Here is a 12,887-nt window from a genome sequence, read left to right as displayed (position 1 = left end):
GGGACTCCGCTGGCCCGGCCCGGCCCGGGGCCCTGCGCGCCGTGAGGTGTCGCTGCCGGGGAAGCCATGCAAAAATTGATTAAAAACTATCCGCTCTGCTTTCTGAAGTTCCATCTATTGCCATGAAAGATCAGTCCACGCGGGTTTACACACGTTTCTGCGAAGCGAAATATAAAGAGAAGGTAATCAATTGGTGTTGAAACTGTTGTTTTATTAGTACAGCAACTTCATAGACGATTTGCGGGTCTATGTGAGAGGAGGAACCGGTGGAATGGGTTATCCCAATCTGGGAGGGGAAGGAGGAAGAGGTGGTGATGTCTGGTTCGTCGCCCGAGAAAGGACTACTTTAAAAAGCATTAGGGAGAAATATCCCCAGAAGCGATTTGTAGCTGGAACAGGAGCCAACAGCAGGTAAGAATCTATTTAATGAAAGTTGTTATTTAAAACTTCTCCAGAAAGCAAAATGTCAGATTAAGGTACTAAGCCTGGTTTAATTTCTTCCAGTGTTAAAGCTCTAAAAGGTGAAAAAGGAAAAGATTGTGAAGTTCATGTGCCTTTGGGAATTTCAGTTCTTGATGATGATGGCAAGCAGATTGGTAAGAACCTTTGCTTTGTTTTAAAGTATCTAATGTTCGTCACATTTATTGATAACATCTAGTGAATTTCTAATAGTAGGATGTTTTAAGGGTAGAGGTTTTCCAAAAGATGTCTGTATTTTTTCTTTGTTTGGCCAAAGAATTGAAAAATACACTGTAAAAATTGCTGGAAAAGCAGGGACCTCTTCCAGAAATTAGCAGTAGTTGATTTGTATCACTACATACAAGTCCTTTGCTGTTGGAAACAAGTGTTAAAGGCTGGAAGCCATACTGATCCTCCACAGAACCATTCATGACCTCACATAAGTTATGTTTCCATAAACCCAAGTAAGTGTCCCTGTATCTTTATTGAATTATGAAAATGCTCAAAAGACAAAGATCCTTGCTGAATTTTATGTTACTTAAAATGCATTTCTGATTTTTACTCACCAAGATCTCTTTCAATACTCTTGGAATAGCTCTCAATGGTTCCTTTGCAGTTTCTCAGTTTTTCTTTTCAGACTGTTTAGAATTAAAACTAAATTCTCAAATTGCCCTGGTTTGGATGTTTAACTACATTGGATGTATTGCAAGATTTTTTTATGATGCAGGCATATCAGGGGGCTAAAGATATCCAAGTGTTGTTCTTTTTTGTTGTTTTAATTATTTTAACCTTAAGGGAGATATCATAGTCTGGATCTTAATGGAAAAATATACACCATCTGAAGGGAGCCACATCTCTATCAATGAATGTTTTTCCTTGCATTCTTGAATTCAGATATTGGAGGGTTCAGAACCTCCATCTTGGCCATACTTTGCCTGTCTGCAGTTTTCTTGAGGTGACTGATTGTATGACAGAAAAATACTGGGGTGTGATGGCTTTCATTTGTTGCCAACCAAGGAAATTCACTATCACCTTGAGGGCACAGTTCTTGCAAGGAAAAGTACACAGAATTGTCTTATAACTGGAGACATTTAAATGGAAAATCACAAGTGAACTACTGCAGGAGATTGTGTTTTTTCACTAACAATTTTATTTTCAGGAGAGCTTAATGCAGCAGGAGAGAGATTCTTAGCAGCTCGTGGAGGTCTTGGAGGCTCTTTTGCTACAAACTTTCTGCCTTGCAAAGGTCAGAGGAGAACTGTTCATCTTGATTTGAAACTTATAGCAGATGTTGGCTTGGTTGGGTAAGTACAGTAGTTTGAAAACTAATTTTAGAAAACAAAGCAGTACACTTCAAATTTGATTTCAAAGAAATTTGGGTGTTTGGATGATGAGTGTTAATTGTGCATTTGCATTGTCACCTAAGTTATTTGCAGTTTGAAAAAATCTGTTTGAGTTTAAAGCTATTAAAATTAATTTTAACATTTGAAAGTGTTCATTATGTTTTGGTGGATAAAGGGCTTCATGAATCAGGATAATATAATTGTATTTAGCATTTGCAGTGATAGCCACAATATTATTAGCACAATATTTATTAAATAGGTAGGAGGTGCAAAACAGAGCCAAGAACACTGCATATTGCATGTTTAACTTCATGGCAATGGCTCAAGTAGATCCTTTCAGTTGCAATTGTGAAGAGAATGCCAAAGGCTACGTTTCCCACTCTCCCAAAAAACCAGCTTGTAATGTTGGAAGGAAGCAATTACAAACTAGAACAGTAGGACTTGCATATCCATGTTGCTGCTTTATAACAATGCAGATAAATATATTTTTATTTGGAGAAAGCTTTCAACAGGCTACACTTGTAGTGTGGTACAACTATTGTTCTATTCAGCATCTGCTAACATAAATCAGCCCTGTGGTCCTTATTAATAAAAAAACATGGGAAACATGAAATTATGAGTTTGAGGTGAAAATAGTCTAGTTGGTATATACCAATGAAATATGGAAACTTGAAGACAGCTTGGATATAAAATGGAAACTAGAGGACAGGTTAATACACTAACTATATTTTTCTTTTTTTGTTATTCGAAATAATTTTGACAGCATAACATTTCTCTAAAGTTATACAAATTTCAGTTGGTCTTCAGTAATTACATGACAGAATTTTTTTCTTGTTTTGATCACTGTGAAAGTACAAGAGTTTTATGATACTGATGCTTCTTTAATCTTGTATTTCAGCTGACAGTTTGCCTTCAAAATGGACACAAAAATCATTATCAGTCAATTAGAGAAGCATATAATTTTCTTATTGAGAGTATGAATCAGCCTCCAATGGTTGTGGTTGTACTTTGATCTCTTTGTGTTTGCTATTTTTGCCTTTTTTGTGAGTGGTTTGCTATTAGATCAGGTAAAAAAACTATATAGACTTGAGAAAGGCCCATCAAGTTTGGGTACAGGTTGTGATGTGTTAGTCTAGGTTGCAATTTAAACTTCAAAGAACATAATCTACTTCAGTGGAAACAAAGTGCTTTCTCCAGTATATGACCAGAGTAACCTTGTGGAATGTCTTTAAGGCACCTTTCAACATCAGAGTGTATGAAAACTGCAGTCAATAGTTTCCCTATTTATAACAAGAGCTATTAGGTTGCTTTCATTTTTTTAAGAAAGATTTATGTACAGCCCCTTTATATAGGCCTACAATATAGTACCAGCCTTGTTAACAGGCCATGGTTCTCCATGCATTCAAGTGGAGACTATTTGGTTTTCTGTGGGACACCTGCCTTTGTATCTTATGACTGTGTTGAGTTGCCTGTAGACAGAGTTTTCTTTGATAATTCTGAGATGAATATTTGTGAATTTGACTGGAACTGGAACACAAGTCTTGTGTGGACTTTCTGAATGGAGTATGTGCTAAGAATAAGAACTGTAGTCTATCCTTGGGTGTCAGGATTAACTTCAAGTTTCACATGCATCAAAGCTATTGTGCCTTTTCCAGCTCAGGTTAATCTTTAAAACAAGTGGGTGTTACAATTTCAGTCTTAACTTAGGTTTTCATTTCAGTGGGTAGATGTATTCTGTGAATAAGCTTTTGTAAAAGCTGGTGTATCCCTTAAGGAACACTTGTAGGATGCAGGTATGGATATCCCTTGTAAAGTGAAGATGTTATAACAGACAGGTGAGCACAGACCAGCTGCTAGGTGTTCCTTTAGGTTTACTTGGTAGTACTAATTACAGGTTAGTACTAATTTCAGGGTCCCTCATACAACTGCCTTAAAACCACACATAAACTGTGCACGTGTGTGTCCATATACACAGTCGCACTCTGAGTTTGCATTTGCTTTGCTCTGTTAGCTAAACTCTAACATAGGTATCATTGCTACTTATAGTGTACACTTTCATAAACCCTGATGTGTATGCTAAGAGACTGTAAATCCAGCTGGTAAGATATATTTGCATGACAGCTTTTTTAGAATGCAAGCATAATGTACAAAATTAGCTGTAGCACGTGAAGAGTGAATCCAAGTGTACCTGGATGGTAATGCTGTATTTCTGTCTGAGTGACTTTGAAAGATTTCCCTTAAATATATTACACCTGTATTTACATAACTCTCCTGCCTGCATCCTTAGGAGGATGTTGGATTTAGATGCTGGATTTAGAAAAATTATTCAGATTTGATGTCAAAAAGTAAATCATAATGATCTGGGGCTTGTTTGTTTTGTAAAAAAAAATAGTCTGAGTAAATGAGTGCAAAAATGAGTTGATAGCATCGAAGAGCATGTTTGGAAATAAATACACAGGAATCATATAGGTGTTTATTCAGTGTATTAATCCTGACTTTCTTTCTAGGTTTCCAAATGCAGGAAAGTCATCCTTGTTAAGCAAGCTTTCTCATGCCAAACCTGAGATTGCAAATTATGCATGTAAGTTCATGCTCTTATTTTTAGAGCAGTAGTATTTCCCAACAGCAAGAAGTCTTTTTACTGACTTGCTTATAATAAAGGTTTCTAATAAAGAATAGGGTATAGCAATGTTGCCTGGCTTTTTAATTATAAGAAATACTTCAAGGAGATACTTTCTGTCTTAATATCCAGTTCCTTTTCCCACCTTAGTTTTACATGTATACACCCCCATAATTCTTCAACCTGTTAATGCAGGGTCTATTTAACATTTATTTTTGTCTCAGCCCCTTTTATTGCAACTGAGATTCTCTGTGGTGTGTAATATCCTCAGTCTACAGAATATATACTATCAAGATCCTTTGCCTAAACATCTTACATCCTTTAGAACTTGCTACCACTTGCAACAGAGAAAATTGTGGGGTTTTAATCTGTCCACTGAAAAATGAACAGAATTTTTTTATTATTTTTCTATCAGTAAGTTAGAATTAGTTGTCTGATCTTCTTTAATTAAAAAGTAAAAGTGCAAGTACTGATAATTCCTACTGACCTTTTCGCACCATTCCCAATTCTCTACAGCCTTTTCTCAGTTTGAAGAGTCCTATCTCACTTTACCTTTCACTGTTTTATCCCTGTTTGTACGCTAATCCATAGTCTAGGTAATAGTTTTTGTGTCTGAGACTTCTCTACCTTCACTGTTCCCATTTTGAGATGACTGGAGCAGAATGCAGAAAGAGATAAAACTTGGTGAAGCACTGGATTTTTTGTGGTCTAATTTTCATCTATCTTATTTTACTTTTTCTTTATTTCTTTTCCTTTTATTTTTTGCTACTGCACATTTGTTTAATTTAAATACACTGAGAAAGTTCTACAATATTTAAATGTTTTGTAACTTTAACATTTTTTAAATGTTAAAACCAGTTTTGTTTTCTTCCTCTTTCCTTGCCACAGTCACAACAATACAGCCTGAACTAGGAAAGATCATGTATGCAGATTATAAGCAGGTTGGTATGAAACCTCACTCTGATTGTTTGTTAAAGTTATATGGAGTGACTACTTATGTTGCTTAACAGAATTTCAGAAAGAGAATGAGAACTTGTAGGTATTTTCATGTGTGTATCCATAATGTGTACATGTCAGATGCAATTGCATGGGATTAGCAGGAGTTGTGAGAAAAGTCCTGTTTTATGAAGTAATAATAAGAGAGTTTCATAGCCAAATACAGTATTATGATGTAGGGCTTATTTCAAGTCACTTTAATAAATGGCTTCTCATTTTACCTTCCCTTCCTTCTGTGGTTCTAATCCTGGCTTACAATCTTAGAAGTATGAAATTGTTCATGGAATTGGGATTGCTGTGTCCTAGTGTACTCTTAAAAGTTTAGGACTTGGGAAAAAAATCACTGTTTCAGAGACCAGCCTGTTATTTTTATTTAGAACAAGAAAATTTCTTGCAAGTTTCCTGTACAGAGAGCTCTGGACTGAGTAATTTTCAGAATAGAAATAATGGCAGATTTGTCCAATTGCTGAAGATCTACATTAGTGAATGGCAGGGAGTTTTGTGATTATAACCCTGCTACCATAACTTCTTGTTATGACTTTCAAGGTTGGCTGTTCTAACTTTTTTTTAGGGTTTTTTTTTTGTCTTTGTGGCATTTTTGTTAGTTTGGTTTGTTTTTTGGGGCGTAGGGGGTTTTTTGTTTGGTGGGTTGGGTTTTCTAATTAAAAACTGAAATAGTATGATGTGATAGTGATTACCTGAACAGCCAGGATAGTGCACTACCTGAGAGGCGAGGCACCTGGGTCCAGTTCCTTTTGTGATAGGCTGTGGTTGTGAAAGACTGCTGGAGTTACGGCCCTTCCACTTGAATTTTTGTGAGCTCTGTTCCATCCAGCTTCTTCAGATGCAAGTTGTCAGATTAATTCTGTGGTGCCTGGAATCCTTTCTACAGTATCCACTGATGGGGAAACCAGTGTTAAATGAGATTAGAGAGGCTAATAGATTTTGGACCCCAGCTTCACTTAAAAATTGCAACAAACATTTTCATTCCTCAAGCTTAAATCTTCTTTGATGTGCTTTTACTTTGTTTTTGAAGTGTATGATACATGCAGCACTGGACTCATCATTTTCAAGATAAAAGGCGAGTGCATAAAAGGGTTTCAGATGAGTTAACCAGAAAAACATAACCCTCAGATATGGAAAGACAAAAAACCACTGTTTCTGCTTTCAGAACCAATAATGCTAGGGAGATTCAGTAGCTGATGCTTGAAACCTTCATTTAACAAACTTCAAATAAACTGCGTATTAAAGAAAGTAAGTCTAGTTTGTCTGGTTCCCTGCAGAGATGCAATATGTCTAAGGGAATTTTTTTTATATTCATTTTATCTGCGAGTTTAGGGTAGCTTATCCTAGAAAGCTATGCTGCAAATAAACAGGATTTTTCATAGCCCTTTCAAAATGTCTACCATGAATGAGGATCTCTTGCTTATACTGGTGTATTTTTCTCCAGCAAGAGATCTACTTGGACTCCTGGCTTTCTTTTCTGAAGTCTTTTTCTTGTCACAGCCAGTGATCCTTACTGTTGGCCATTTCTAGAGTTTATGGGTTTTATACCACAGTGTTGGGGGCTATATAAGAACTATGTGGATAAAATACTTGTTTCTTAAAGTTGAGGGAACTAGGGGTTGTCAGGGGGAACTTCTGGGGATAAGAGGAAGTTCTCTCCATATTGCAACTGCTGAAACCAAAACAACATAAGCCATGTAATTAACAGCAATAATTGAGGTGTCTTTTCTGTATCACTGAAAGGATGATGATTCATTTTTTTCTAAAGAACATTGATATTTTTAAAGAGATATATATCAATTTGTTGATTTTATCTTAGTACCATATAAAAAAGAAAATACGTGCAAGTTTCCTAGTGCTGTCTGCCATTACTGCTTGGGAAAAAAAAAAAGACACAGGAGTAGAGGACCTGAGTAGAGTTGGGTGTCAGGTCCCAGTACCAGATCATGAAAACTAGCAGACTGACTTACATTTTCTACCTGAGTATCTGGCCCCCTTCTGCACTAAGTAGCACACTGGAAACTTTATGGTATGGTGGCTTCAGGGATTGTTCAGTTTAATCCAGTTCCTGTCTAAATAGGCATTAGATAGATTTGAAGACCCTACCTTTGCTCTTCTTTACTTCATTCTCTGTCTTAGCTTTCTGTGACTCACTGAGTAGCCATTTTGGGGGTTTCATTATCATTCTGCTTTTTTTTCGGTCTGCCTCAGCTGTCCAACAGCCCTCTCAACCAGCAGAGAAAGTGACAAGGTCCCTGTCCATTGTGGCAGTCTTCGCTGGGCTCTGTCTGGAAGCTGATTGATTCATCAAAGTCTCATTTAGCTGAAGAGCAGAAATCAAATTCTTGTAGCTGCTCATGCTCAGGGGAGCAGTGTTAAGTGGGTTTGTATTTGGAGTAATGGTACTCTGTAGCCACAAGGAACAGACTTTATTTGCTTTCTCAGTGACAGGTTGAATTCTATACAAATGTGATAGCCTAAGCTGCTCACCTTTCAGAGTCTGTTTTATTCTCAGGTAATAGCTAAATTTTGTAAGATCTCTGCTGAGGTATTATTACCCTCTATTTTGTACTTTGCAGACAGCTATAAAAAATAGACAGGGGGAACATGAGGAGCACCAGGTCTGTGAAATAGCAGCATTTTGTTTAATCTGCTTCTAATGATAGATTGTAAATGTATTGAAACAGCCAATGCATATTATTTTGTCTGGGTTCTTTTGTTTATGTATAGTGATAATCACTGTTGACATTTTAAAGTCCCTGGGTTTGCTTACTTGAGGTATTTTGTTTGAAACTTTTGTTTTCCTAGATCTCAGTAGCTGATCTCCCAGGACTGATAGAAGGTGCACATGCAAACAAAGGAATGGGCCATAAATTTCTCAAACATGTAGAGAGAACCAAACAACTTCTCTTAGTTGTAAGTTAAAAAAAATTACAGTTTATTGAAATCAAAGTGCAATAAATAAAATATATCTTAATTGCAATGTAGTTGGAATTTAGAAAGTCATTTGTAATTTGCATGATTCTGATAAATATAGCTGTAATTGTGTTTACAGAATGGACCATTTAAATGACTAATGATAAATTAAGTTCTTAAATAGAATTTATCATTGAAAATTTCCAATTAATTTAGAACAGTGAAGTGTTCCAAGCATAACAAAAGCATGATTTTTTTTCGGTAAGATTTCCCATAAGAAGTTTAAAAACCAGACCTTTGAGAAACACTGTATCAGAATTAACCAGTTTGCGCCTGCAGTGTGTGATGTTTCTTTGCTGTTTAGTTGCTCTCTGTTATTTGCCAATGAGTGAACACATTGCCATGGACATTCCAGGGCAAAGTAGTTGATGGAGAGTACCTTGATACTCTGACATAATTTTACACCACAAAACTTGTTTTTGTGTAACTTTTTCAGGTTGATATTTCTGGGTTTCAGCTGTCTATGAAGACTCAGTTCAGAACAGCCTTTGAAACGATATTGCTTCTAACAAAGGTAAGTTCTCATCTTCCTATGTGACAGCTGTAGTTATGTGTTGAGTCAAGAGAATGGCTCAGTTTTGATTGAGAAACATTCAAATGTTAGGGTGTCTTCTGGATTTATAATATAAAGCCAGTGACCAAAGAGATTCTCCAAAATTTTTACTTGTCCAGGTTAAACCTCTATTGTTTATGTTGGGTACCCCATAATTAATAATAGAATTGATTAATCTGTGCACCATGTGGGATATTTCTTACAGTCAAGTAAAGGTAAAAAGACACATCATTTTCAGTTCCCCAATCCAGTAGCATTTTAAGAAGTAGAAATGTGTGGTTACAGTTAAAGCCCTGCCTCGATGCCCTTACTGCATAGACCAACATCAGGCCCCAGCCTAGCAGACATGCACTGTTTCCATCTCTTAACTATGCTTCTGATTCAAATAATACATATTGTGTAATTTTAAATTTATGTCTAACTGTGTGACTTAAGTTGATGAATCTTCTACATTTCAGGTATTGCTATTTATTTTTAGTTTATTCAGGTTGGGATTTTCTAATATTAAAATGTTTAAGTATTATAACACTACAAAGGATTTTCTTATATGTTTTATATGTCTGAAGTTTTTCTGAAATTGATTTTGTGGTCATGGATGTCAGTATAAACAAAAACCAAAACTCTCATTCTTTCTGTAACTGGCATTTCAGAATGAGCTAGCCTGTTTACCTGAAATCTGTCTTTCAGCAAAAAAATGACTGAATCACTGAACATAATTTTCTTCTGTGCTGTAATAGATCAGCCTTGAGCACCTGAGTCAAACTCACAGCTGCTTGGGTGAGAAGGGCTATTTAGGCAATTAAACAAATGCAAGAGGAGATGTAAAATTGAAGTAGCACTTGTTAAACTACAGATACTTACTAAGGGAAATTTTCTTTTAAGGAACTGGAGCTGTACAAAGAGGAACTTGTAACAAAGCCTGCACTTCTTGCCATTAATAAAATGGATTTGCCTTGTGCACAGGATAACTTGGATGAACTTATGACACAACTTGAGAATCCTCAGGGTAAATGAAATTCCAGCAATAACTTTCAACAAAATTTGTAGTATGATTTCATATGGATAACTCTGCGTTGGCAGAGAGTTGTTTGAAACTGAAGTCAGCTATTAAATTTATTATTTGAACATATGTTTAAAATCACTTCCTGCATTTAGAGCTCTGTTTATATGTATTTGTAACGGCTTCACTGTTGGGAAAGGATTGTAATAAAATAGAGACATCCCAGATGATCTTCCCCAACCATGATATGGGAGAGTAAGTTTCTGGTCTAGGTGTCTGGAATAACAGTAACCTGCATAGAAGGTCCCCTCACAGGCACTGACACATGTACCATTTGTCATGTGATTTTGGCATAAACACATGAAAATTCTCGAAAGGTCTATGTAGGTTTATTTCAATCTTGCAATTACATTGGGATGAATTGCTTTCTCTTTCCTGGAATGTGTAGAAACCAGAAAAGCTTAAGACTATATTCTCCCATATTCTGCAACTTGGGATTTCTTTATGCTCATTGGAAGTGTATAGAATGTTCTCATGGCAGCATTAAGAATAGTATAACTGCTATATTAGTGCTTGTCTTCTGAGATTTGAGAAGACTAATTATGCAGATAGTATTTATATTAATTGCAGCTATGTTTATAACTGTAATTTATTAAAGTTTATTTTCTACATTTAATGGGATTTTATGGGCTTTGTAGTCATACAGTATTTGGGGATTGTACTAACTCTTTCAACACAATTTTTCAGACTTCTTTCACTTACTAGAGGAAGAAATGATTCCAGAAAATACTCTTGAATTTAGAGAGGTGATTCCTATATCTACATACACTGGAGAAGGAATTGAGGAACTCAAAACATGTCTAAGAAAATCCATAGATGAGCAAGCAGAGCAGGTGAATGAAGAATATCGGAAAAAGAAGCTCCTGCTTTTACAAACTTCCAAAGAAGAACAAATGAATAGAAGCTGACATTCCTGAATGGATCCAGCACATTTTAATATTTTAAATATGCACATGAAGCCTTTGTTGTGCAGACCTTCCATGTAATTGTTCCCTCTTCCCTCACTGCCTGCTTCCCTCCATTTGTTTAGGCATGTGGGTAGGGCACAGTGGGGAAAGAGACAAGGGGTTTTTTTTAATTTATGTTGGCTACAAAGCTCAACAATGTAAAGACCAAAGTATGTGTAACTCAAAGCACTGCGTAACAACTGATGATCCCTGGAATATTTTATGCCAAGTGAGAGGAATGGAGGGAATATAACTTGCATGAAAGGAGCAAGTTCAACAACTCTACCTATCCTGTGGATTCAGAGGAGCCAAGGGAAGTTCCTGATGGAGGAATTTTCCAGGGTCTGGGCCTTCTAAGGTGAACCTAAGTTCTGCTATTGTGACAGGCATTGGATTGTAGGGGTTTTGTTGGTTTTAAGGATTTAAAGGAAAACACATATTAAAGGCTACTAGGAAGTGACTTGTAGGAGCACAGAAAGCAAGACTGATTTGTAATGTTGGAGGGTTTTTTGGCACCTGCTGGTGCCTACTGTAGTCATCTTAGTTGTATAAATCCTGATTTCAAATTCCTATGCTTAATTTGTGATTCCCTCCTTTTATGGAGTTGTTTGGTTTATGTTACATTTCAGTGAAGAAAACGGCTTTTTCTCAACACAGCTATACATTTTTGGCAATATTTAGTGTTCTAGATTTTGTATTACAAGAAGGCACACTCACATTTTAATTTAAAAAAAATATAAGTCCTTCATTGTCAGAGCATTTTCTACTTTAAAGCTATTAAATTGCTTGTAAAGCAAAATAAGACTGACTACATCAAAGCCTTCTAGTTTGGTTTGGTTTTGTTTTGTAATATATGTATCATACCCTGCTTTTTTAGATTTTGTTAAAGCAGTCACTGGGAGGAAAGGTATGGTTTGTCATAATGCATTGTTATTTTATCACAAAAGTCCCGTACCTTCTCGGTGATTTCTCATGTGCAGCTCCTCACAGCACTGACTCCTTCTCAGTACAGCCAACAAACTCCAAGTCTCTCCTGACCCAGCTAACCTACTCTTGTGTAGCACTTGTTGTCTTATTGGACACAGCTGTGGCCTATTAAGGGCAGGCCTGTTCCTAATCCTTGGTGATTAGTACAGCTGCAACTCCTCAGGTGTGAGACTACTGTCTTGCGTTCTATCCCTCCACAATAATGCATTTATTTTATCATTGGTATTGGTTCTTACTGTGCTTTTCCTCTGATTTTACTGTGTTTGGGGCTAATATGCTTTCACTGATGCTAAGAATAGGATTTTACAGAATTGCAGAATGAATTAGGTTGGGAAAGATATGCTTTCACTGATGCTAAGAATAGGATGTCCATTTTACAGAACTGCAGAATTAATTAGGTTGGGAAAGACCTGTGAGATTGAGTCCAACCAATGATCAAACACTACCTTGTCAACTAGACCATGGCAATCAGTGTTTCCTTAAACACCTCTTCCCTCCACCTCCCTGGGCAGCCCATTACCCTTTCTGTGGAGAAATTCCTCGTGATGTCCAACCTGAACCTGCCCTGGTACAGACTGAGGCCATCTCCTCTCATCATCCTGTTCTTGGTTGCCTAGGAGAGAGGAGACCGACTCCCACCTGGCTACCACCTCCTTTCAGGGGGTTGTACAGTGATATCATCACCCCTGAGCCTCCTTTTCTATTTGATAGCTGAAAATAGCATTTTGTTTTTTCCAGACTTTGTGAACACCGGTCTTAATGAGTGAGGTTAAGGGGGTAGTGGGGGTGTGTTTGGACTGAGAGGCAGCATGGTTTGACTGGAGCTGTCCGCCGTGGGCCGCAGCTGCCTGCCGCGGTCGGGTTCCTCGGACCTGCAGCCAGCTGCCTTATGGCAGGGACGTGTGTTAGAGCACCGGCGTTTCCAGCCCGGGCTGGCGGA

The 12,887-nt window shown here is 37.1% G+C and overlaps 1 protein-coding gene across 1 annotated transcript in view; it reads left to right on the top strand.

Moving 5' to 3' along the window:
* CFAP69 (cilia and flagella associated protein 69) overlaps positions 1-11,870 on the top strand; it is a 52,224-nt gene extending 40,354 nt beyond the window's left edge. The window contains exons 21-29 of the mRNA XM_031066760.1: positions 218-411; positions 505-596; positions 1,619-1,763; positions 4,310-4,383; positions 5,311-5,363; positions 8,233-8,340; positions 8,837-8,914; positions 9,836-9,959; positions 10,701-11,870. Coding sequence (XP_030922620.1) covers positions 218-411; positions 505-596; positions 1,619-1,763; positions 4,310-4,383; positions 5,311-5,363; positions 8,233-8,340; positions 8,837-8,914; positions 9,836-9,959; positions 10,701-10,921 — 1,089 coding nt within the window. The 3' untranslated portion in view covers positions 10,922-11,870. The remainder of the gene's footprint in view (positions 1-217; positions 412-504; positions 597-1,618; positions 1,764-4,309; positions 4,384-5,310; positions 5,364-8,232; positions 8,341-8,836; positions 8,915-9,835; positions 9,960-10,700) is intronic.
* Positions 11,871-12,887: the final 1,017 nt, after the last annotated feature.

Source organism: Geospiza fortis, unplaced genomic scaffold (genome assembly GCF_000277835.1).
Source record: "Geospiza fortis unplaced genomic scaffold, GeoFor_1.0 scaffold138, whole genome shotgun sequence".
Classification (NCBI taxonomy): domain Eukaryota; kingdom Metazoa; phylum Chordata; class Aves; order Passeriformes; family Thraupidae; genus Geospiza; species Geospiza fortis.
Note: the sequence above shows the minus strand (reverse complement) of the source record. Positions and strands in the feature narration are given on the sequence as shown.